At 36.4% G+C, this 27,291-nt stretch overlaps 1 protein-coding gene across 8 annotated transcripts in view; it reads right to left on the bottom strand.

The window, feature by feature from the left end:
• The window catches only part of UBR2 (ubiquitin protein ligase E3 component n-recognin 2), a 126,318-nt gene that overhangs the window by 36,562 nt on the left and 62,465 nt on the right, over positions 1–27,291 (bottom strand). For 7 of the 8 annotated variants that reach the window (XM_077903988.1, XM_077903986.1, XM_077903989.1 and 4 more), the window contains 13 exons: positions 27,053–27,141; positions 25,856–25,954; positions 15,529–15,692; positions 15,339–15,438; positions 13,263–13,391; positions 12,011–12,194; positions 9,600–9,661; positions 8,810–8,920; positions 7,796–7,861; positions 5,845–5,967; positions 5,638–5,701; positions 4,591–4,715; positions 1,234–1,286 (listed from right to left, as the gene is read on the bottom strand). In XM_077903988.1, the coding sequence (XP_077760114.1) occupies positions 1,234–1,286; positions 4,591–4,715; positions 5,638–5,701; positions 5,845–5,967; positions 7,796–7,861; positions 8,810–8,920; positions 9,600–9,661; positions 12,011–12,194; positions 13,263–13,391; positions 15,339–15,438; positions 15,529–15,692; positions 25,856–25,954; positions 27,053–27,141 (1,369 nt within the window). Of the gene's footprint in view, positions 1–1,233; positions 1,287–4,590; positions 4,716–5,637; positions 5,702–5,844; positions 5,968–7,795; positions 7,862–8,809; positions 8,921–9,599; positions 9,662–12,010; positions 12,195–13,262; positions 13,392–15,338; positions 15,439–15,528; positions 15,693–25,855; positions 25,955–26,024; positions 26,124–27,052; positions 27,142–27,291 lie in introns of all 8 variants that reach the window. The other variant, XM_077903987.1, reaches the window with a different exon arrangement.

Below are 27,291 nucleotides of genomic sequence, written 5' to 3' on the forward strand. Positions count from 1 at the left end.
TATGAGACAGTCTTAGATAACAGAATAAAAAAGCAGAGCTCTCACTGCTGACGAATGTAAAGTGGTACTATTTTCTGGGTTAATTTGGTAATCTACAACCAAAGCTCTACATGCATCATCTTATCTGACACATCCACTTTGTATCTTTATAATTAACAAAATAAGGACATTACTGTTGGAGTGGGAGCAGGAAAAAGCAGGATTGAGGAATTGCCTCAACAATCTCAAGGGGATAAACTAGTTTACCTATTGACCACTAGAGAGTGAAAGCACTATTCAGAGGCCACCTCATAATTTAGGAGGCACATTCAGATGGAAACAAAGAAAGCAGTTTTTTTTTTTTTTTTTTAATTTATTTATTTTATGATAGTCACAGAGAGAGAGAGAGGCAGAGACACAGGCAGAGGGAGAAGCAGGCTCCATGCACCGGGAGCCCGACGTGGGATTCGATCCCGGGTCTCCAGGATCGCGCCCTGGGCCAAAGGCAGGCGCCAAACTGCTGCGCCACCCAGGGATCCCAAGAAAGCAGTTTTAAGAAAGCTCAATGCATTGACTTATGTCATATGCTCAGTTTATTTTTTTAAATATTTTATTTATTTATTCATGAGAGACACAGAGAGTGAGAGGTAGAGACACAGGCAGAGAGAGAAGCAGATTCCATGCAGCGAGCCTGTTGCAGCACTCAACCCAGGGACCCCAGGATCACACCCTGGGCCGAAGACAGGTGCTCAACTGCTGAGCCACCTGGGCATTCTTCACCTGCTCAGTTTATTTATTTTTTATTTTTTAAAGATTTTATTTATTTATTCATGAGAGACACACAGAGAGAGGCAGAGACACAGGAAGAGGGAGAAGCAGGCTCCATGTAGGGAGCCCGACGTGGGACTTGATCCCGGGACTCCAGGATCACGCCCTGGGACGAAGACAGACGCTCAACCACTGAGCCACCCAGGCGTCCCCATCTGCTCAGTTTAATGTCAATTATTTGAAACTCTCAGCTAGGAACACCAGTTCTGAGCACGATGAAAATTCTCATAAACCAATTTAGGTTGATGAGTGCAGAGCTAGATCAGAAGAGTAAAATGACAGTGAGAAATGTAGTTCACAACTATGCATCTGAAAATGTCACTCTCTGAAAGTAACAATTTCATTCTCAGTTCCATCAAAGGAAACAGTAAGAAAAATTAATATATATAAAAAAATTGAACAGGAAAGAACAGGAAGTAAACTCACTTGAAATGGGCAACTGCTTCAATTACGCTCTCCATGCCAGTCTCCTTGTTCTCCTAACAGCATGAGAAACAAGTAAGTGCATTTCATGTTAACAGTGTCTGCTAGCACGTTGAACATTGTACTTTTCTCTCCTTAGGCCTTAGATAGCAACCCTATGAAGCAGGTATACTATTATCCCAATTTTTATAGGTGAGGATTCCATAGTAAACATAATCATTAATATATAACCAAAGAAATGTATTTTGTAAACTAACACCCAGATTCTATAATTAGAAACAAGTTACTACCCTATGGATTCAAGGTGACAGCTTTCAAAAGGAATTAAGTTAAAAACAACACAAAGTACACATAACATTTAAATAAAATTTATATAAGATATTTATACTATTTCATGAAAATTACACTGATTCCTTATCTATTTTTAGTAAAACAGCATTTCCTAAATCATATCCCATTCATAAAAATATATTAATAGGAATGCTGATTAAAGAATTCTCTGGTCAAAAATATTTGGTAAATATAGTTGCCATCACTTTGTACAAGGTATACTTTAAAATGCTGTTTTAAATTATATTCTTCTTGGGGTGCCTGGGTGGCTCAGTCAGTTAAGCATTTGACTCTTGATTTCAGCTCAGGACTTGATCTCAGGGTTATGAGATTGAGCACGTGGGTTGAGCTCTGTGCTGGACATGGAGCCTGCTTCAGATTCTCTCTCCCTCTCTTCTCCTGACCCCTAAAAAAATTCTTTATAAAGTCCAAGTGAAACTGTAATTGCTTCCTCATCTAACAGCTCAGGATTTATTTCCTGTGTTATAAAGTTTTAAGTAATTTTTATCCTGACTAGATATTTAGTGATATTAAGTAATTATTAATTATTGTTCTTTTGGGATCCCTGGGTGGCGCAGCGGTTTGGCGCCTGCCTTTGGCCCAGGGCGCGATCCTGGAGACCCGGGATCGAGTCCCACGTCGGGCTCCCAGTGCATGGAGCCTGCCTCTCTCTCTCTCTCTATCATGAATAAATAAATAAAATCTTAAAAAAAATTATTGTTCTTTTATCATGGCATATAGGTAGGCAGGTTTTTCTAAAAGTCCTTTTAAGACCAGTTTCTCAACCGTGGCACTACTGACATCTAGATCAGATAATTCTTTGTTGTAGGGGATCTGTTCTGTGCATTGTATTATAGGATGTTTAGCTGTATCTCTGGCCTTTGCTCACTCAATGCCAGTAGCACCACACAACCCTGCCCTGAGTAGTGACACTGCCAAATATATCCTAGGAGGCAAAATTGTCTCTGGTTGTGAACCACTGTTTTAATACATATACAATTCCATGTATAGATGAAATGCTAAGCCTGTTATTCTGGTTTTTTGTTTTTTGGTTAGAACAACTCAGCAAAATAAAATTCCAGTTAATTGTTGCACAACATTGTTTCACATATACATCAAACAGGCAAACTCCCCGACCCCTAGCAACTTCAAATACAAAAAAGGAAAAAAAAAGAAACTTTTTCTTGGACTTTTTAAACTATCTCATAAAACTACTTATATTATAGCTAAGTACATGCAAAAAAAACCCTACTGGAATGCTTGGAATAAGACCTTTTTTTGTTGCTGTTTTTGTTTTTACAAGATTTATTTTTTCTCCTTTGAAATTATAATGAACATGGTCACATTGCGAGTAAAGTCAGAAGCAGGGACAGAGAATTCTCCGAAGTCTGGTTTGGTCATCTGAGGAAATCATTAAAAATGGCTCATCCCTAGCAATATGCACACAAAAAAAATGTAAATAAAGAATACAAATTTTCCTTTAAGGTACTTTTAAGAAAAAAAAGCAGGGCCTTGGAAGTTTTGATTCTTTTTTCCTCCCCTATGGCAAACTTATTTTGTGGTTTTGGTTGGGTTATAAAGACCATGTATCATATGCCGGTAAACCTGATATATATTTTTTAAAGATTTTATTTATTTATTTGACAGAGAGAGAGAGCTGGGGGCAGTGGTGGGAGAGGGACAGGCAGGCTCTCCGCTAGGCAGGGAGCCTGACACAGGGATTGATCCTAGAACTCTGGGATTATGACCTGACCCATAGGCAGACATTTAACCAACTAAGCCACTCAGATGCCCCTAAACCTGATATTCTTTTTTTTGTTTTTTTAAAGATTTTATTTATTTATTCATGAGAGACAGGGAGAGAGAGGCAGACACTTAGGAAGAGGGAGGAGAAGCAGGTTCCATGCAGAGAGCCTGATGTGGAACTCAATCTGGGGACTCTAGGATCACGCCCTGAGCCAAAGGCAGATGGCTCAATCACTGAGCCATCCCAAGTGTCCCCCTAAACCTAGTATTCTTAACAAAATAACCCCGTGGGGGCGTATGGATTTGTGATTGGGGTATAAATAAAACAAGACTGGCTGAAACTGGTGATAGATTCTGTTACACTATGCTTTCTATTTCTATAGATATTTGAAACTTTTCATAACATAAAGCTTAAAGGAAGTATTACTATGCAACAAATAGAGGTTTAAATCCCAGAAGAATGAATATTAAGGCTGAAAGTTTTAATCTTTGTTTCAAATTTGGGAAAACATTTAAAAAAGCCCAAGGAAATAAGGATCTCTCCTAACTACAAGTGTTGGGTATCTATCTGAAAGCCCCGTTGCTGAAAAATAGTTGGCTAAAGAACCTGTGATCCTGGGACAAGAAATAGTTACAATTAGCCTCTGAATGCTCATGTGAACATTATTTTACATTCACTAAAATGAAAGAGATGGCTTCCTAAGGAGAGTTTTGGGATGCTTCAGAAGGAAAAAGCTCTGAAAAACTTTAGTATCCTCAACATAGCTGAGCAGGTATTTCTTACTTCTCCAATATATTAAGTCATAAAGTATTATCTTCACCCGTGGTAACTTTGTAGTAAGGACTATAACAAGCCCTGTCTACTGGATACATAACTTCAGTTCTTAAGATCAGGTTTACTTTATTCAGCATCCTTATCTCTTCTAAGAATTCATTGTAAAAGATTCTACTTCTATGCTGCCTACTATTCCTGGTCACTAATACTCTCTTTTCTTTTCTTTTTTCCCCCTAGTATTAACAAAAAAAAAAAAAATTAAAGTAACCTCTGTGCCAAACGTGGGGCTCGAACCCATGATGCCAAGATCAAGAGTTACATGCTCTACCGACTGAGCCAGCCAGGTGCCCCTCTAATTACTTCTAGTAAGAGTGACTAGGAATTATATGTGTCCTAGAATTATAGTCTTTACCACTGTGGAAAAGGTATACAGAAGTAAATCTAAACATAATAGCCTAACAGGTAGGGAGGAATTTCCATAATTTCTTTTGTAAGATCCAAGTACTTACGTCTTCAGGTAAAGACTTCACCAATTCACTATGAGCCATAGGTTTGATGCTTAATTGATGGATAATCTCTCGCTTAATTTCATCTGTAGCATTTACCTGTCCAACTCCAGGACTAAATCTCTCTCCTATTGAGGCAGAAGTACATATACACACATTTAACATAATCATAATACTTAAGCAGCATATACTTTTAATTCATTCAACACAATATATTTTTCTTTCTGTGCAGTGGAAAAGTAATAATTAGTTTGATAACAAGCTAGGGTGAAAGCAGGCTTTGGGCAGCAGAGAGAGAACTCTGGTTCCTATTTTGAAAGAATGGGATCAGAAGGCAGGAAGGGATTGGATATAGTCAATTGCTGTACCAGTAGACTGGTAGACTGCTTTTAAGCCATCTGCCACATGGTAGCAGGGAGGGAGAACCTTCCTTTGTCCTTCTACCTAGTGCTAAATAAGATCTCACCTTCTGAGACCTTTGTTAGTATCACCTTCTGAGAGTAGCCAGGATTCTCTGTTCTATGGACTACAGAGTCTAAAATAGCAGAGGAAGTAGAGAAGGTAAGGATAAAAGAATAGGAAAGATGGAGGTGACAGGACTGAAGATATAGGCAATAAGAAAAGAAATCTGCATCTATTAGCCACAAGTCTCTATTAACTTATTATTATCATATCTAAAGCCAAAATGACAGTTCTATAACACAAAACTATAGAAAGAAACATACCTAAGATACAAAGTAACAGTAAATAGCTCCTAAATATCCTATTCTTACTTGCTAACCTCTTCTGTCCTACTTTTTTCTCCCCAAACAAAGAGTCTTTCAGATTATTCTGCTTCAGTTATTTGTGCTCTTCTTGTTCCAAAGCACCACAACACTATCACTTTCAGTGCTACAGTAACCAGAAGTGAGAAAGAGATGGATGAATGCTCTAATCTTCCTGAAACTGAAGAACTGCTCAAACAAAAGAAACATAGCTTAGAAATTCGGAACTATTTGTTATCACAAAAGCCAATATAATTGATAAATGTTGCAAACAATCGAAACTTACCAACAATCATTATAATGAGGTATAGCATTTCTTCTATTAGAGTATTGTTTTGCTGAACTACATCCTGTAACAAGTTGGGGGGTTGGGGAGAGAAAGTTCAAAGATAAAAATATAAAAACTGTATTATCTCAGAAAATTAACATATCCAAAAAGAATGAAAGATATTTCTTCAATGATGTATTGTGGTCTTATAAAACATGCTCTTACCTTATGGGTAATCTCAGAGCTAAATCTTTTTCCATAGTCTGGAGTACTGAAAATCTGATAAAGTTCAAAGCGGCTGAGCATTATCATCAGGAAATGATTTGGATCCATCATGGAGACACCTGTCTTTTTTTTTTTTTTTTTTTTTTTTTTTTAAAGTTTGAGATAAAGGAAAAGAAGGAGGTCAAAGGGGCTACTAAACAATTAGTGAAAGATATTTTGGGGAGCATAAGTGAAAATAGCTTACTTATTCACCAATCCTTATAACAGATGAAAACCCACTTAGCCAATTGCCTACCTGTGGAAGCTATAAATGTAAACAGAAATCTATGCTGGTAAAACAAAACATAGACAAAACAAAAAACCCTTTAAACCTAACACATCAGAATAACATGGACTATATATTCTTTTTCTTTTTAATGCTCTGAATTAACTGCAACCCATGAATTCAGTTCTGAAGTTTTATCTCAAGGCTCTCGTCACTATCTAGTAGTGTATGGACTCTGAAAGAAATGGCACTATGGCAAAAAAAAAAAAAAAAAAAAAAAAAAGATGCACTATGGCAATTAGGCTTCTAGTTCTTTTTATTTACATAATATTAAACTCTAGAACTCTCAAACTAATTTTTGGTGATTATACTAACTGAAACAACAGCTTTAAAATGTTAGTTTAGTTTTAATTCTCCTTTAATTCCATTTGTATAAACTCTAAATCAACTTGGATTTAAGTTTATTTTGGGTCAATCATTTTTTAAAGACTGAAAGAGAGACTGTGGAAGAGAACACAAGCTGGGAGGAGGGGTAGAGAAAGAGGGAGAAGCAGGCTGCCCACTGAGCAGGGAGCCTGATGCAGGGCTTGTTCCCAGGACCCTGGGATCATGACCTGAGTCTAAGCCGCTTAACCAACTGACCCACCCAGACGACCTGAGCCAATCATTTTTGAAATTCACATTTCATAACCTTTTCTATGATTTTTATTTTAATAAATAAATTAATTTAAAAGATTTTATGTACTTATTTATGAGAGACACACAGAGAGAGGCAGAGACACAAGTAAATGGAAAGTAGGCTCCCCAGTGGTACTCCATGCCAGGACCCCAGGATCATACCCCGAGCCAAAGGTAGATGCTCAAGCATTGAGCCACTGAGGTGTCCCCTTTTCTACGATTTTTAAATCCACTCAGCAATAACATGGAAAAATTACTATGTGATAAGACTTTGTGCTATGCATAGTAGACAAAAAGGGACTAAGATATAGTTGCCAAGGTTTAACAGAGAGGATAAAAAGTAAATAGGCAACTGTGATCCAGAGCTATGAATGCCATGGTAATCGGGATGAGCACCATGCTATGGGTGTTCCCAAATGGAATACTTAGCTACATTTTTGTGTGTTGGGGAAGGCTTTATAGAGAAAGTGACACTAAATACTAAGACATACAGGAAAACAAGTTACAAGGTGAACAGAAAAGGAAGGGGGTAGGGTAAGCAAACTAGGGAGCAAAACAAATAAATGTACAGAATTTAAGACTTAAGAGAGAGCACAGGAATCTCAGGGAATTTTAACATAGTTATGTTTCATAAGCCTTGGAAATCAGTTTAAGAGGTTTGGATCTTTAACCAAAGGACAATTAAAAAAGGATGGCTTTCAGGTTTCTGACTCTAATAACTTTATAGATTGTTGAACAATATACCAAGGTAGGAAATCCAAGATAGGAGGAGGAAGGTATGGCGGAAATAAGAGGAGTTAGTTTGAATATGTTAAATCTGACATGTGTCCAGGAAATTGATATGGAAATGTTCTATAGCCTGTTAGTCCTATGACTGGAGCTCAGGAGACAGGGCTAGGCTGGTGTTACAGATTTGGGAGTAATCATAAGTGACGGGGTTCTGTGGAAATGACAAGAAAAAAAAAACATTCCTTACAACCTGTAAGTTTAATGCTTTTAATTCATTACCTGAAGCATTACTATATCCTTGTCAAACATTTCACGTCTGCATTTCACATTATGGTAGTAATAAATCTAAAAAAAAATTATATTGGGTAATAGGTTTTTATTTGTGCAGCTCTCTCCTCTCCCCAATCCCCAAGAGCACATGAGTTTAATGCAAGTGCACATGGGCATGCACACGTATATACACACACACACACAATGTGGTTTCCTTAACAGTTAATACTGTCTTAGAAGAGATTAATTAATTAGAAATTTCCAGATTTCAATGTTCATTCTATGGTTCACATTTTGCAGCCAACTTTCTGTGTTTCCTAACAAAGTTACTTTTCTGTAAGGTTTATGGCTATGAAAAATGGAAAAAAAAACCCTGCACCAAGCCTTGATAAGGTATAAAAATAAAACCAAAATTTCAGAGCTGTAGTAATAGAACTTTTCTTTGAAGTATAGTTGACACACAATGTTACATTAATTTCAGATGTAAAACATAGTAATTGGGCAAGTCTGTATGTTATGCTATGCTCACCACAAGTGTAGCCACCATTTGTTACCATATAATTTTATCACAATACCATTGACTATATTCCCTGTGCTGTGCCTTTTATCTTTGTGACTTATTTATTCCATAATTGGAATTTTGTACCTTTCACTCTGCTTTACCCTTCTTACTCACCCCCTGATTTCTTCCCCTCTGGTAACCATCAGTTTCTAACGAACTTTCATCTTTTACCACAATTTTATTTAAATAGATGAAATCTGGATTTTTCTTATGTTTTGTTGTTCTAAAACTGTTCTAAAAATGCTCTCAAGTTAAAAATCAAGAAAATTGCGTTCATTTCTATTGTTTCTTAGCAAAGTATGAATAAAAGTTCTAAGAAACTTTTTGGTTTAACATTACATTTATCTTCTCAAACAATTTTAATATACATATACTCAACTTTCAATGACTTATGTACAACCTTCACAGATGCCAAAGGAATAGATGGATTGAAAACTCTTCATAAACTAAAAAATACTTACCTGGTTTACTAGAGAGAAGCCATTTCTCCTCCACATTCCTGCATGTACTTGGGCACATAAAACAAGACATCTAAGAGGGTGTTCTATCAACATGGGTGGGCTAAGTTCACTCTGTATATATTAAAAAAAATAATAATAAATTTAAAAATCCACAAAAATCTCAACTCTTATTATAAAGAAGATAGGGTGATAGGGATGGAAACTTTGTATAAAACAATAGTTAAAATTACTTAAAGTATGTTTGCGTGATGGTTAATTTTATGTGTCAACTTGGCTAGGCCATGGTACCTAGTTTTTGGTTAATGCCAGTCTAGATGTTGGTGCGAGTATTTTGTAGAAGTGACTGATTAGCATTTAAATTAGTAGACTCTAAGTCAAGCAGATTACCCTCTGTAATGTGGCTGGACTTCATCCAATTAGTTCAAGGCCTTATAAGAAATACTGAGGTCCCCCACAAGGATGAAGAAATTCTGTTTCCAGAATGTCTTTGGACCTCAGGCTACAACATTAACTCTTCCTTAGGTCTCTAGTCTGTCAGACTACCACGCAGGTATATTTCAGACTTGCTAGGTCCCATAACTGCACAAGCCAATTTCTTACAATAAATCTTGTTTTTTTTTCTTTTTCTCTCTCCATACTTACATACCCATGTGCACATGCATGGGCACACAATCTTCTATTGGTTCTGTTTTTCTGGAGTATCCTGATTAATCAAGTTTGTTTTCAAGTGATTTCAAGTTTATGAAACATAATAGATAGGTATTTACTTTTAAATGTTAGTATTACTTACTAGAGGTAGGAGCTCTGGAAATTTATATGCCACTTCACTTTTGCTTAATAATACATGTAAACCTGCATGGGAGAACAAACAAAAGTATTTCTACAACTGCAGATCATTTAGAAAAAAGTCCTAAGTATTCACTCAACTTTGTATCTAACTACTCTTTCTCTTTGGGAACCTATCCCATTACAAATTAAGATTAAAAAATAAATTGCATCCATAAATGAAGCTTTTTAAAATGAGATTCTCATGAACCTCTGTATCAAAGGTACACTTAGAGCTAGAATCCTAACTATAGGTACTAATAGACATAGATGACATTTTATAGAAGTAACTGTTAGACATACAAATACAGCAAAAGCAGTTATATAATTATCAAAGCAATTTATGCTATGCCCACTTTAGGGTCATATTTCACTGGGTTGTGGAGTTTGTTCTCATTTACAGTATAGTAGGAGAGATCCTTCTGGCAAGAAGAGAGACTTATGGTCTGTGCTGATCCTGACCTCAGATTTAAGTTCCCCAGAACTTCCAGCATAAAATCAAAGCCTCTCTAGTTCCCAACTGCAAAGGGCCCTTGAATAGCTCAACCTTGGTTAATTCAGTTAACTAAGAATTAATTGTCCTATTTATGTTGTTGTCTACACAGAGAATGTTTTTTACAATCTTGTCAATAGATGTGGCCATATGGTCAAGTCTGGCTTGCGGCTTTCATACTCACGAAGACCCGCATCATGAGTCTCATTCTAATGACCTGCACTCAACATCTGCCACTTAACCTCCATTAGTACACACTCCAAGTTGTTCTTGAACTGTTTTGTGTATGTTTACTTTAGTAAGCTCTTCAATTAGATTATAAGCATTTAAGGTCAAGCTTTATCAAATATAGCCAGTAGAATGCTCAAAAATGTCTACTGAGAAGATCTGAGAGTGATACAGATTTAGGCAGAAATGAGTACATTCTCAGAGTACTGACTGTTTTCCTTGTGGATAACTTTCAGCATTGGCCTCCATCATACAACCAGATTTCTGAAGGCAGCAAAGATTAGTAGCTGAGTTGTAAACAGGACCAACACTCCTACATTCCAGATGAATACTTTCCCACAACACCATGCTTGCCACCTGCTCATATCAAGTATCAACAGGTTCAGTGCTCACAGCACTTACAGAAACAAAACAGGGCCGGAACAAGTTACAGAAATAAGGAATTTCTTCCCACAATCACAATTGCATACTTAAGTACTACTTTGTTATCCTATTTGTTGCATTAGTGATATTTAGATGTCTAAGTTATCTTAAATCCCCATGACTGCCAGAAGACTGTTGGAATGCTAGGCCCTAGCACCAAAAAAAAAAATGCTCAGAACAATGAAAAAAAAATGCATTCAGAAAAGAAAGGGATTATAAGTCCTTATCTGATGGACATTATAAAAGAATAATAAAGGAATACTAGGAACAGTTCCATGTTCACAAATTTGATAACTTAGATGAAATATAACAGTTTCTTAAAAAACATGAACTACTAACTCCTACAAGGAGAAACAGATAATTAGAACTAACCTATATCCATTAAAGAAACTGATTCAGTAATTAATTAACCCTCCAGGAAAAAAAAAAGGATCAAGTCCATATGGTTTCACTGATGAATTTTACCAAACATTTAAAGAAGAAATGATATCAATTCTCCACAATCTCTTACACACATATGTACACAACCACTTTCACATCACATTATTGAACCACATACCTAAGATAAATTACAAATTCTACAATAAGTAAAAATAACTATCTTTAGAACTCTGTTCTACTCTCAAAGTTAAAAATGGAACTACAGGGAACAGTAGTATGTGAGCAGGGTAAGAATTCCTGCAATCAAGAAATATAGAAGGAAGCTACACTGAAATGAATCTGTAGATAGAGACGGACAAGTGCATAATCAAAGTTTTTAGCTGCTGCAAGGTGGCAGCTTCAAATACTCTATCATGTATATAAAGGGCTTATAAATCAACTACTTATGACTAAAAAATGATCAATCCGATTTGGGACTCACTCTTGACGTGCTGCTTAAAAAGGTTATCAATAAATGAATAAAAAACAGCTTAGAGGGAGAGAAAAAAATTTAGAATGGTTTCAATTTATAAGCAATCAGTAAAGTGATAAGGTGATTTGAACTGTAACAATGCAGACTTTGACTTTTTCTTACTGCATGACATTAAGGAAGTCGCCTCTGTATCTTAGTCTTCCCATCTGGGAAGCAAATGTAATAATAATACCTACCTTATAGGCTGATATGGTAATTAAAGAAGTTAATGTTTATAAAACTCTCAGTATAATGTATAGTAAGTATTCAAGAAATATTAATCACAAACAACAATTTAAAAAATAATTTCAGGGTTCTTTTCTGGGGAGAAATGCTTTACCTGCAAGTAAGCGAGAAACTGGGAGGTGAATGCTAACTTTTTCTTGGGAAACACAGTATCTGATAGTTTCCACTGAATGTCCACAAATGCTTAATGTGATTGGTTGTTCACCATCAGTGAAACCACCATGACACTGCATCAATACAGCAAGGCATTTCTTGTAAGCTTCAATTAACACTTTTTCCTAAAAAAGAGGATTTTCTGTAAGTTACTCAAAAGTTTGGATTTCTACAATATTGAATAAGCACCTCAAATTCAACGATGAGTAAGTACCTCAGACATCAATATAGGCAAAACCAAACTCAATCTTCCTTCCCTCAACTTGGTCCCTCTTCCAGTGCCCTGTCTTAGGGAAGAACATCTCCATATAGCTGTGGAAGTCTAGAAGTTATTCCAGTACTCTCCTTTCTCTCATTTCCCACTGTCCAATCAATAACCAAGCTGGCAATTTCATCTTCTAAATTTCTCTCAAACCTGGCCACTGATCATCTTCAGTAACTCAAAGGAAAGCCAACCATCTATTAAATCCCTTGTTTCTACTCTTGCTCTCCTCCATCTATTCTTACACAGAGTAATTTAAAAAAATATGTAAACTGTATCATGTCACCTTTTCTGCTTGGTAGCTGCTAGTGGCATCCCAAATCAGAATAAAATCCAAACTTCTTTCCATGACCTCCAAGGTCCTGCAAAGTCAGTCTGCCTTTCTACTTTCAACCTCTGTACTCCAACCTGAGCCTTCTCACTGCTCTTTTTCATCACAGAGCATGATGTAGTTGTCTCTCAGTCAGGAATATTCTTTACTCTTTGATCAGTTAACTGACCTATAGTTTATATCTCATAGAAATTTTCTCTTACCTCTTAACTTACACAGGCTCTCATCTAGACTTTATAAAGACAGAGAACAAATGAAATAATTGTAAAGCTTTATTTTTGGATAAATTTCTTTCTTTTTTTACTTTTGGATAAATTTCTAAACTCTTTTTATATGCTCAAAATCTAGATGAGATTGTGGAAAAAATGAAGATAGCAACATAAGAGAAGAAAGAGAGTAGATTACTTCTTCCTCTATTTTCCAATTTTTAAGCCCTCAGAATTTTAACTTTTATGGAATTTATAGGTAAGAGAGGAAAATACGTTGTTTCATAAGGTAAGTATCACCACTATCCTCTCCAAATCTCCTCAGAATTTTCTTAGGAGTCTTTACTCCCCTTCATCCATTTATCTCCTACCCCCACCCCTAGAAGAAACTCACATCTAAAGCACACCAGTCCTGCATCATTGAAATGACATGTGTTAATTTCATTTGTAGTGTGAAGGCTGCCTCCCACTCTGGTTCCATTTCAATATGCTGTCCTACTTGACGTGTAATTGGATCCATTCCCTTAAAGGAAGAGAAAAGATTTTAAATGGATTAAAATTGTATTTGTCCTCTTACATAGAATTTTAAGAAATAATACAGAAAAAATATATATTGATTATAAAAACAAAGTTTTTAACAAACAGCTTCAAGTAGTCTAAGCAGTCCAATTCTCTAAATTACATTTTTATATTAACATTCTCTAAAATATAAATGAGGGGCACCTGGGTAGCTCAGTCGGTTAAGTGTCTGCCTTTAGCTCAGGTTATGATCCCAGGGTCCTGGGACCTAGCCCTGTGTTGGGCTCAGCGGGAAGTCTGCTTCTTCCTCTCCCTTTGCCTCTCCCCCTGCTCACACACTCTCTCTCAAGTGACCACATAAAATCTTAAATTAATTTTGAATTCAATAATCTTGAGTTATTTTTGAGGCAATCTTGTATATGTTTTAAACAATCTTGTATACTTCACTGCAACAATCCTTCTAATTATTTTTTAACTCTATCATCTACAGACTAAACTGTTAGAAGAAATTAGGCTTTTAGGGGATCCCTGGGTGGCTCAGCGGTTTGGTGCCTGCCTTTGGCCCAGGGCGCTATCCTGGAGACCTGGGATCGAGTCCCACATCGGGCTCCTGGCATGGAGCCTGCTTCTCCCTCTGCCTGTGTCTCTGCCTCTCTCTCTCTCTCTGTGTGTGTGTGTGTCTATCATAAATAAATAAATTAAAAAAAAAAAAGAAATTAGGCTTTTAAAATGTTACTGGAATAAAGTTTTCGTATTAATTCCTAATCTGCAACTAAAAGTTCTCACAGACTAAAAGAAAGCAAAAGAACCAAAAAAAAAAAACCCTACAAAAAATACCAGAAAAAAAGCAAAACAAAAAAATAAAATGGTTTTATAAGAATATACATTTTTGAAATAATTTTATTTATTCATTTATTTTTAAGATTTTAAGAGAGACAGAGATGGGCAGAGGAAGAAGCAGGCCCCCCATGGGGAACCCAAAGTGGAACTCAAATCGAGGACTGTGGGATCACAACCAGAGCCAAAGGCAGATGCTCAACCACTGAGCCACCCAGGTTCCCCTTGAAATAATTTTAACTAAGACTATGTTTTAGAAGCCAGCCTAGTTACCCTCTTGGTGTGTCAGAGCTGATTAGATTACAGAAAATAGAGGACACATCAAGTACTTAAAATGACCAAAGTTTCTACAGATAGAAAAACATACAAGTATTATAATAAATTAAATATCCATGAACCACCACCCAACATAGAAACTACAATATTTTCCAAAAATGATTAAGTAGATTTTTGCTTATTTCTTGCTTAAGAAAGCCAGATAGCTACTAAAAGAATTACAATGGAACAGCTCAGAAATTTGGGGATGACATCCACCTTCTTACAGTTAAACTGGTTAAATATACCATTTGGCCTTTTTTTTTTTTTTTTTTTTTTTTACCAGTTGGCTTCTGTTTCTAGATTCTCTTCTGTATTAGGTGTTTCCAAAAAAAGAGAATTAAACAGAGGGGAGCAAGTTCTATACTGTATTATCTAAATATTATATCAAGGAGAGAATTATGGAAACATTAAAAATAAAAATTAAACATAGTTAACTTAATAATACTTTCACTTAATAATTAAATTAATACTTTTACTTAAGCATATTAAAATATAGTATATTAAAATATAGTAAACTTGCAATCCTCAAAGAAAGAATGTTACTAGTAACCCAAAGAACAACCAAATAGAAAAGAACAATAGATGCCAAAACTTTTGCTTGGATGTCATTGTTCTACATCTAAGAGTTTCCAATTAAAGACAAGCTTCTTGCTCCAAATTGTAGTCATCCAAATTATTCTTTTGGAAATGTGCCCCAAATGAAAAAAACACCTAGATAGAAAGATGTTAAGTTTAATGAACCAAGAAAAAAATAAAAGGGAAGTGCTCCTCATTAAAATGTTCCATTTATACATACCTGCATACATTTGAGTAATTCCAAAAAGGCATCAAATCCTTCTAGGAACTTCTGCCTCAGATCATCTGACCATTCAGTTGGTTTGCTAATTAACACATACCTGAACAAGATAAAAATAGCAATGAACATATGGGTAAACACTGACATATTAAAAGATGCAGGTGGCTGAGACAATTAAACAAAAGCTTACTTGAGATCAAAAATAAGGCTCTGAACTCTCCTAAACTTGAAGGCTTGTAAAGCAGTATATCGTTCAAACTGAAATCTGCCCTGGGCATCTCGATGTCTCAAATGATCCATAAAAGTCTTAATGATGATGGTCATCAGGTTTTCTTCTGTGATAAGCATCCGAGCCTAGAACAAAGTGTATCAGAGTACATTGGTAATCAAAACCTACTTACTAGAAAGCTAAAAAAAAAAAAAAAAAAAAAAAAAAAAAGTCACCAACACTGGTTAGCTCTTTGAGGTTTAAACCCTTTTCAATGTAACTATATAGTATTATAAATGCATTACTGTGTATTTTTAAACAATTACTTACTCCAACTGCCAAGTGTATGAAGCAACAATTATATCAGGGAGAAAGATGCCAGAATATTAGGAGACAGATCCAAGACTCATTTATTCAAAGACAATTCAGGGTAGGGGTCTGAACCAGGCTGCAAATTTTTCTTAACTGAGACATTTAGACACCTATAATGGTATGGTATAATTATTCTAGAATCCAGAGGTTCCTATCATAGATTCATTCTGTAGAACTTAGTATGAAACTGTATTTCCTCTTAATCTCCTTTTAAAATTTATTTTAAAATTTGTTTTTGTTTCTACGTATATATATTTTTAAATAAGCAAATACATATAAATGATGCAAAAAAAGAACACACATAAAAAGTCTCCTAGCTCCCAAAGTCCCCCTTGCAAAGGCAATCTCTGTTAGCAGTTTTCTTGCATATTTTTCCAGAGATAGCATGTGTGTGTATAACACATACATATATATATGTATATACACATGTATATACGTTTATAATATATGGGTTAAGTGCTACTAAGTAGATAAAAGTATATATATATTTAATTATATCCATTTCTTGCCCTCAAAGGATAGTATATTATAAACATTATTTACACTGTTGTTTTCACTTTATATATTTTGGAGATTATCCCATTATTGGTTCATGTAAATTTCCTCAATTCTTCATAATTCACCAGGTATGTTTTTCTATCATACTTTATTTAGTTGGCAGGCGCTTACTGGTGATATGTTGTGACATTTGAGTTTTCTCCAGTCTTATGCTATTTATTACAAAAGATATTGCAACAAATATTAGCTGTGTATGATTGCAAGGATATTTATAGAATAATTTTCTAGAAGTGGAATTACTAGGTAAAAGTGTTCGCATATTATAAATTTTACTAATATCATTAAATTGTCTCCACAAAGAAGCTTACCAATTTCTATGTCCATCTACTGCGTGTGCCTTTCCCGTCGTGCTTTCTTTTTTTTTTTTTTTAATGATAGTCACACAGAGAGAAAGAGAGAGAGGCAGAGACACAGGCAGAGGGAGAAGCAGGCTCCATGCAGGGAGCCCGACGTGGGATTCGATCCCGGGTCTCCAGGATCGCGCCCTGGGCCAAAGGCAGGCGCCAAACCGCTGCGCCACCCAGGGATCCCCCGTCGTGCTTTCAATAACACAATGCAACTTTAAACATTTTGATCTTTGCCATTCTGATGGTTTTAACTTGAATCATACTTTGAATGAAGTTGGACATTATTTATAACAATTTGCATTTCCTTTTCTGCTCCATAATAGTCAGAAGGTCTAATATTATTTGAATTCTTCATTATCACTCTGCTATAAAAGATCATGTATTTCCCCTACTTTTCTAGCCAGCTAGGTTCTTTTTTTTTTTTTTTTTTTTTTTTTTCCTAGCCAGCTAGGTTCAAGGGTATTATTGGTGTTGGGGGACTATTTAACTAGGTCTCTTATTAACTAGCAGTATAGAAAGTTGCATCAAAAAGTAGGACAGGGGTGCCTGGGTGGGTGAGTTGGTTGAGCAGCCAACTTCTTCATCTTGGCTCAGGTCACTGTCTCAGGGTCATGGGATCCAGCCCCATGTCAGGCTCCACACTTCTCTCCCTCTCTCTGCCTCACACCAGCTTCCAGTGCTCACATGTACTCTCTCTCTCAAATACATACATGCATGTATCTCTTAAAAAGGTGGGGGGGAAAAAAGGTGGGCAAAAAAGCTCAGAAGACAGAAGTCTAACAATATAGTAAAGTTGTGTTTTATTGTAAAAGTTAAGTTCTGAGGTCATAGGATAAGGAGAAAATCTACAGTTAAATATTCCTTTGAAAACTCAAATGTCATCATCACATTGCCAGGACATAGGCCCTAGGAATCCCCAAAGTCAACAGGATTAACTTCTGTTCATTTTCCTACACAGTGAAGACTAAGGATAAGTTTGAAGAAGAGATATTGATAGGTTAAGATAAGAGGATATTCCTTTTCGTTTGCATATTTGTTGATTTTGAGAAACTTAAATGAGTATAACGCAATTTGACCCAAGGAAAATGTTCTGTAGAGCCTGCTTTACAAGACTTATAACCAACAGTTGAAGGAAGTTTGGTAGAGACAATTTAATATTGGTGGAATGTAAATCTCACCAACTAAGGCATTTATTTAGCATTTTCAGTTTCAGATGAATGTTAAATCCACTATGTAATTTTGGATTGGATTCTAATTGTCATGGGTGCCAACTTAAAAAAAAACAACAACGATTAGACATCCATTAGTACTGTCTCATTAAAACAGGGGTGTTTTTCAGGAATTTTTACTTCTAAAAAGAAAACTAAAGAAAGCATATTTTCCAAGGTTACAATAGAAGAGAAGGACAAAAAACTCTAAGTGCTTGGCTTTATCACCTTATGATTGTTACCTACTTATTAAGGTAATCTTCAACATTAAGTATCTAATATTATTATACAGTTCTAGTACTTCTTATCATCCTAAAAAACTGCTTGACTTTTATTTATTTATTTTTAAAAAAGATTTTATTTATTCATTCATGAGAGACACACAAAGAAAGAGAGAGAGAGGTAGAGACACAGGCTCAGGGAGAAGCAGCTCCATGCAGGGAGCCTCACGTGGGACCCGATCCCGGGACTCCAGGATCACGCCCTGGGTTGAAGGCGGCGCTTAAACCACTGAGCCACCCGGGCTGCCCCTGCTTGACTTTTAAATGCCTATAGTTCACTTTGCTTTAAAATATACTATTGCTACTTACCTTAATTACAATTGTATTTGTCTTATGTAATTTGTATTCAATTTTGTGTTGCAAGGCTCATTACATATCTAACAATATATTCAAAATGGGCCATAGGCCCCCCCTCAAGAATCTGAAAAACTTTATTTTTTATAAAGATTTTATTTACTTATTTTGAGAGAGCGAGCGAGCAAGCAGCAGGAGGGGCAGGGGCAAAGGGAGAGAGAATCCCAAGCAGACTCCACTCTGAGCACAGAGCCTGACGTGGGGCTCCATCTCACCATCCTGAGATCAGGACCTGAGCAGAAACCAAGAGTTCGATGCCCAATTGACTGAGCCACCCAAGCACCTCTCTGAAAAACTATTGAAAAATAATGGCCTGTGCATATACTTTTAGTTAAACTAAACATGATAGAGCATACAGGGTAGTGCTGACTATAAATTAGGGCACATTTAATAAAAACAAATTAGAACAAGATATTGTAATCACTTGAATTATTAGTACTGGTTCTTGATCAGGCTATTTGTAAGTGAAGACTGGATTTTCAGTTAACCCAAAAGACCAATATATGAGATTTTATCACTGATAAGAACACTTAACTAATATCCAGGCAATTGATTGTTAAGCAGGGTTAGGCAGATTAATGAATAATGCTGCTTTTTCAAATAAACTATACATGTACTCTTCCTTCCAGTCATGATGGATTAAGCTTGAGACTGACCAACATTTACCCTAAGAACAACCAGAAAAGATCAATTAGGAAAAAAAGTTTGAAATCATTAGAGAGCTGCTGAGGCAACAAGGATTCAAGGGGATAAAAGCATAGAGAAGGGGAATGGCAGAGGGCACTAAGCCAACATCCTGCAGCTGCTTTTCCTTCAGCATCTGACGTTTTTGGGAGTAGGGCAAAACAGGATTGAAGATCCCAGGAAGGAGTCTGAAAAAGATGCTAATAGGGAGAGAAATCTGAGATTTTAGCTGGTGTGGGAAGTGGGGCGGCCAGGATTCTAGTGAGAACAGAAGGGTGGAGATGGAGTCCAAATTTCTTCTAGTTTTCCCCATAAGACACCTACAAAATTCTGAAGCTGTACAGGCCAGAAGTCTAAGAGCAGACAGACTAGAAGAGCAAAGGAGTGATGTGGCAGTTTCAGCAACCAGAGGAAAAAAAACAAGTTCAGGAACCTAGAGAGGAAAGGAACTCTAGTGAACACCCTAGACTCTTGACTGGGAATGTCACAGGGGTGAGGATGACCCAGAAGACAAAGTCTTGCCAAAATAGGGGCACCTTGGGATGCCTGGATGGCTCAGAGGTTAAGCATCTGCCTTTGGCTCAGGGTGTGATCCCAAGATCCAGGATCAAGTCCCCCATCGGGCTCCTTGTGGGGAGCCTGGTTCTCCATCTGCCTATGTCTTTGCATCTCTCACTGTGTGTCTCTCATGAATAAATAAATAAATCTTAAGAACAAAAACAAACAAAACCAAAACAAACAAAAAAACAAAACAAAACCAAAAAAATCAAACAAACAAACAACAAAAACAAAACAGGGGCAACCTGGGTGGCTCAGTGGTTGAGCATCTGTCTTTGGCTCAGGTCATGATCCTGGAGTCCTGGGATAGAATCCCGCACCAGGCTCCCCACAAGGGAGCCTGTCTCTCCCTCTGCCTTTCTCTCTGTGTCTCTCATGAAAAAATAAAACCTAAAAAAACCCCAACAACCCAAAAACCAATAACCTGGAGTCATGTCAATTTCTAACTGGATTAAGGTGACTGGCCTCACTCCAGCTGCCTAACATGAAGGAGAATTTTCTTAGGAGAAAGATATCATGCAGTGTCTAAGATTTTTAATAAAAAACATCCTATCAGAAGGCAATGAGAAAAAAGGAATAGGGCAGAAACCATATTTGAGGAGAGAATGACACTAAAACTTCCAAAACTGAGAAAGCCATCAGCCTAGGGATACAGTATCTACCAACACCAATATCTTTTTTAAATATATTTTATTTATTTATTCATGAGAGACACACAGAGAGATGCAGAGACACAGGCAGGTAGAGAAGCAGGCTTCAGGCACGAAGCCTGATGTGGGACTCGATCTCAGGACTCTGGGATCACGCACTGAGCCAAAAGCAGACACTCAACCACTGAGCCACCCAGGCGTCACCCAACTCCAATATGTATAAATATAAAGGAAGCCAAACCTGCATAAATCACAGCAACACTGCTGAAACCGAAGACAAATGTCAAAAAAAAGTTAAGCATTTCAAATGCTTAACATAGGGCAAAATATATAAAAAAAAAATCAAATAGGAATAGAACTACAAATGATCTAGATAATGACATTATCAGACTATAACTTTACTTAAGATTTTATTTATATATCTGTTTTGGTAGGGGGTAGCACATGCATGAGAGTGGGGACGGGGAAAGGCAGAGGGAGAGAATCCTAAGCAGACTTCACATTGAGCACAGAGCCTGAAGTGGGACTTATCCCACAACCCTGAGATCATGACTTGAGTTGAAATCAAGAATCCGAAGCTCAACCAACTGAGCCACACAAGTGCCCCAAGACCATGACTTTAAAGTAGTTAAGAGGAAAAAAAAATAGTTAAGAGGGACGCCTGTGTGGCTCAGGCGGTTGAGCTTCTGCCTTTGCCTCAGGTCGTGATCCTGGGGTCCTGGGACAGAGTCCTGCATTGGCCTCCTGTGGGGAGCCAGCTTCTCCCTCTGCCTATGTCTCTGTCTCTCGTGAATAAATAAAAATATCTTAAAAAAAAAAAAGTTAAGATTTACATTTTCAGAAAATTGAGGAAAAATGGAGAATTTCACCAGAAAACTGGCATCTTAAAAAAGAATGGATTTTTGCTTCAGAAATCAAGTGAAAGTAGGTGTAGTTTTCTTAGTAAGTACACCTAACAATTCCGGACATTATAAGCAAAACAACACCATAAGATTCAGAAAGGTGGCCAGAAGAAGGCAGACTGGCTACGGACCACAAAGAACACAAGAAGACAGAGTTCTAAGAAGCTAGTAACCCAAAAATGCCAACGAGCACATATTTTTTAAAAAGTCCCAATAAAAGCCTGCTTTGTCAGCCACAGGAAAGAAGTAACCCAGTAGGACAGAAATTTTCAGACAGTAACTACACCAGCAAAGGCTGAGTGGGGAAGCCTAGACTTCCACTCTTCAGAGGCTGAAACATGGTGCTTGCTTACAATGTCACGGATGCACGCCATAACCATTCATGGACTAGCAGCCTGCAAAAAGCTTGTTGTCAGTTGTGACAAAAAGATAAATCAATTAATTCTTAACAGTTTAAGCTGACATTTTTTCCTCATAGCAAGAGCTTTGCTGAGAGCAACAATGTGTTGGTTCAGTGCAGTACATATTGTTTATCCTGTCACTACTGACACTTTGAGTAAAATGCTTTAGAGTCACCTTTACAAGAGTACTAAGTGGGATCCCTGGGTGGCGCAGTGGTTTGGCGCCTGCCTTTGGCCCAGGGCACGATCCTGGAGACCCAGGATCGAATCCCACATCAGGCTCCCGGTGCATGGAGCCTGCTTCTCCCTCTGCCTATGTCTCTGCCTCTCTCTCTCTCTGTGACTATCATAAATAAATAAAAATTTAAAAAAAATTAAAAAAAAAAAGAGTATTAAGTGAATATAAAATAAACAAGTGGGCAGCCCCGGTGGCGCAGCAGTTTAGCGCCGCCTGCAGCCCAGGGTGTGATCCTGGAGACCCAGAATCGAGTCCCACGTTGGGCTCACTGCATGGAGCCTGCTTCTCCCTCTGCCTGTGTCTCTGCCGCCGCCCCCCCCACCCCCGTTGCTCATAAATAAATAAATAAAATCTTAAAAAATAAAATAGAATAAACAAGTTAGTAAGGGGGAGGGAGGAATTACTGTTTAATCCAAAAGAAGGTAAGAAGGAAGAGAAAAAGAAACAAAATAGATGGTTCAAACAGAAAAAAATCATAATGTGGCAAATATAAAGCCAAATATATTAGTGATTATATTAAATGAGCAGTAATTTGGTTACATCATCAGGAGTATCAGATTGGGTAAACAAAACGTAAATACATGCTTTAAAAAAGTGACATAAGTTTAATGTAAGTGTACAAAAAAGTAAAAATGTGGAGTGTTTGGGTGGCTCCCGGCTTGGGAGTTGGTTACATGTCCAACTCTTGATTTCAGCTCAAGCCATGATCTCAGGATTGTGAGATCGAGCCCCATGTTGGCCTCTGTGCTCAGTGTGGAGTCTGCTTGAGATTCTCTACTCCTCCCTCTAACCCTCCCTCCATTCCCCACTCTCTCTTTAAAAAAAAAAAAAAAAAGGTTAAAAATGTTAACAATGGAAAAGACAATACTATGCAAACACTAACCAAAAGAAAGGAGTTGTTGCTGTAATATCAGATAAATTACTTCAAGTCAGAAGCATTATCTGAGATGAAAAAAGATAACTTAAAATGATAAAAGGGTTAATCTAGGATATAATTCTTTATTTGTATGTACTTAATCACATAAAGATATATAAAGCAGATAGATAAAAACAGAACTAAAAGGGGAAAGACAAATCCAACAATCACATTGGGAGACTCTTAAGATTCTTAATAGTTGAAGGAACAAGTAGACAGGAAATTAGTTAAGTACATAAGACTTATACAAAGAAAATAAACAAACTTGACCTAAGGGACATATAGAAACACTGCACCCAATAGTAAGAGAATATATATTATTTTCAAGTCCACATGGGACATTTACCAAACTGAAAACATTCTGGGCCATGAAGCTAGACTCAACAAAGAACTGATATCAGCATTTTCTCTGACCCCAGTGAAACTGAGCTAGAATTCATAACAAAATAATTAGAAAATGTCTAAGTGTTTTGAAATTTAGCAATATATTTCTAAGAAGTGTAATCACAAAAAAGAACAAATGGATCAAGGATCAATGGATCATGAAGGAACTCAGTAAATTTTTGAACTATTTAATAAAAATAGGATATAATAAAATTGTGAGGTGTAGCTAATATTATGCTTAGATGGAAAATTGGAAAATTAGGCCTTAAATGCACTTATCAGAAAAAAAGGCTGAAAGCCAACAATTTAAACATCTATCTCAAGAAACTACAGAAAGTATGGCAGTCATCATGTGGTGAATAAAAGCAGGAATCTTTCTCATTCCTGATCTCAGGGGAAAAGCTCTTAATGGTCAGTATTAAGTACAATTTTTGCTTTAGATTTTTATTTTTTGTTTTGTTCTTAGGTACTCTATTACATTAAAGTTCTTTTTCATTCCCAGGTATGAAGTATTTTTTTGTTTTAAATTATGAATGAGTGTCTAATATTCATTAATTCAGAAAAAGCATTTGATATAATTTTTTTCTATTAGTAAGGTAAGTTATGCCAACTGATTTTTCCCCTCAAATGTTATACTATTCATAACTTGGTTATGATGTATTACCCTTTTTCTTTTTTTTTTCTTTTTTAAGATTTATTTATTTATTCATGAGAGACACAGAGAGAGACAGAGGCAGAGACACAGGCAGAGGGAGAAGCAGGCTCCACGCAGGGAGCCTGATATGGGACTTGATCCCGCGGCTCCAGGATTATGCCCTGGGCCGAAGGCAGGCACTAGACCGCTGAGCCACCCAGGGATCTCCTATTACCCTTTTTCTATATTACTTGATTTGATTTGTGCAAGCTCACCTGTGAGAAAGATCAGATGGTATTTTTTTGTAAATTGCTTTATTGGGTTTTGGTATGAAGTAACAGAGAACTCAATTAAATTGGCCAGTATAGTCTCTTTCATTCTTTTCTGAAAAAATTTATGTCTTGTAGGGATCATTGCATCAGCTAATTAGGTTCTTCACACTCATTTTTGCCCCCTGTCAATTTGTTCTCCAAATTACAAACAGCATGATCTTGGGATGTCTGGGTAGCTCAGCAGTTTAGTGCTTGCCTTCGGCCCAGGGAGTGATCCTGGAGTCCCAGGATGGAGTCCCACATTGGGCTCCCTGAGTGAAGCCTGCTTCTACCTCTGCCTGTGTCTCTGCCTCTCTCTGTGTCTCTCATGAATGAATAAATAAAGTCTTTAAAAAAAAAAAAGCATGATCTTTTAAAAATCACAAACATGATGATGTAAATGACACTTAAAACTCAATGTTTTCCCATCCTCTTCAGATAAAAATCAAAATCCTTCACTTGGCCTATAATACCTCAGTGTGGATAAAGACAGCTTCTACTATACTAGAATATATCTTTGAACATAAAGGTAATCTGGGGAAAAATACTCGTTAAAAACAAATGAACAAATAAACTGGAAAATGTACCTTGTAGGAAAATAACCTCAGAATACTCTTAAATTTGTACAATTTGGCACCCGCCTTCATTTCTGGTCTCATTTTATTCCATGTTCAAGGATCTTCAACTGTGCTGGCTTTGTTTCCTGGATAGGAACTTTATTTCAGCACTTCTCAAGTGCTGGTCCCTTTAAATGAAATTTCCTTCATATGCCCACATAAAGGTGCCTTCCCTACAGAATTTCTATCTGCACTTTGGGAAAAGATCAGCTCTCTCTATTCTCTCTCAAAACAACCAAATTCTTGTTTTCATTATAATTTTAATGAACCAGTTCTATGAGTCTTTCTCATTATTTTAAGTTCCATGAGGGCAAGGACTGCATCTTTTTTTTTGTTTTTGTTCACCATTGTATTCCCAAAGCTTAGAATTGTGCCCAATAAATCATAGATGCTCAATACATTTTTGTTAAATAAATTAAATATGCATTTTAATTACTGAATAGCACAAAAATATAGTGATGTCTCCCTGAGGAACTAGTAAAACTTAGTACAAGATGATCCATAATCATTGTGATTCTATTGCCTTAGCTACCCTCTCCCTTATTGGGTAGGTGGTGGGGGCGGGGAGCTTCCTAAAATGTGAGATTCTATATAATATGCTGTTTCTAATGGATAAATTTGTTAAACCAATCAGCTTAATTTTTAACTCACCAGTTCAAAACCTCAGGGAAGTAGTATTAGAACATACAGATTAAGTTTAAATGACTTTTTTGTCTCTAGATTACATACTGAAGGCTATGTTCTAGCATGGTCAAAAGTGTCTCAAGTCCCAACACCCGTTAATAAAATATTATTCTATTCAGGAATATATAGATCTTCATTTTCTATTATTTTAAGACTTTAATTTTTGTCAATGACAAACAAGAAAGTTCTTCTAAGTCTTTTAGTACTTACAAGTGAAGGGACCGTGAATATCTGAACCGAGAGGTCTGCGATTGAAAACTCTCTGTCGTGGTCATCTGTCACATAATCACTCTGCAAACGCTCATAGTTCTATTAAGAAGGCAAAAAAAGGCAAGGAGTGCCAGCTATCAGTTACAAAGAAAAGGCAAGCACTACTCACCAGAGTAGGTGCGGTGAAGAACTGGACAGACAGAGCAGTCACGGACACTGCTCGCTCGTGATCATCCTCCATAAAATCTCTCTGCAACTGCTGGTAATTCTAAACAACAAGGGGGAGATTCACCTCTAATCCACAATGACCAAATGTTTTAAGGATCATAATGAAAAGTCAGTGCTGGAGGAGTCAACAACATAACACTGCTATGAGAATGGTAACTGAAATGACTTCTACCAATTAAATTTTGTATGAATATTGATTTGCTATACAACCTTCTTGAGCACCATGGCAATTTCTGAGCTCAAATAGGAGTAACAGCTTCTAAAATCCTGGGATGTTCTTATAGGGCTAAACCACAGCAGCTTTACATGGTCTCTGATGAAACCGGACTTTTATTTCTTATAGGTGTATATCAGAATCACCTGATGTTTGGTGCATCTGCTTCATTGAGAACGGGACACAAATATATATATATATATATATATATATTTTTTTTTTTTTTATATATTTTTTGAAAGAGTCCCCCATATGATCCTTATATGCTTCCTAATTAAGAACTTCTAGTTCAGGTGAATAAAAAAAATAAGCACATATTACAAGAAGGGAGAAAAGAACATAATTCAACAATATCAACAACCAAGATTTCAAGATTCTTAAATCACATCCATACATACATGTCACTTCAGCTAAGACTATCTTTTCCTTATATACATTTTAATGGGAATAATACCATAATTCACAATGGCACAGGTTTAAATTCTTCATTTATCATTTCATATTATATAGATTTCACAGCTGGATATCTGTATTATTATGGCAGGTGACGAAAAGAAAAGTCTTACTGCTGGAATTTTACTTTATTGATAAAAGATAAAAAGATCATCTACTGAAGTTTCTTAGAATTTAAAATCAATACAGTGACATAATACTATTAGTTGCTAATATTATAAAGCCTGGATATAATAATGGATTATATTTATTCTGAATATAACCTATTTTGTTAAAAAATATAAAACTGAGAGACTACCTACCTTTGCAAATCGAATAGCAAACAACTTCTTATATTTCAAATCCATAAGTAGACTGCTCATAAACAACTGATGATACACACTCCTAGCACCTTTTACAAACAGAGCAGATGTAAAATAAGGATGTATCAACAAGCCAAAAATTACATTTCCAAAGTTTTTATACTCTCAATTGTATTTTAAGTCTCAAGAGCAGAACTCTACAATTGCAATCTGCTTCTTAAAAATTTAGTTTTTCTAAA

The sequence above is a fragment of the Canis aureus genome, chromosome 7 (genome assembly GCF_053574225.1).
Source record: "Canis aureus isolate CA01 chromosome 7, VMU_Caureus_v.1.0, whole genome shotgun sequence".
NCBI lineage: Eukaryota > Metazoa > Chordata > Mammalia > Carnivora > Canidae > Canis > Canis aureus.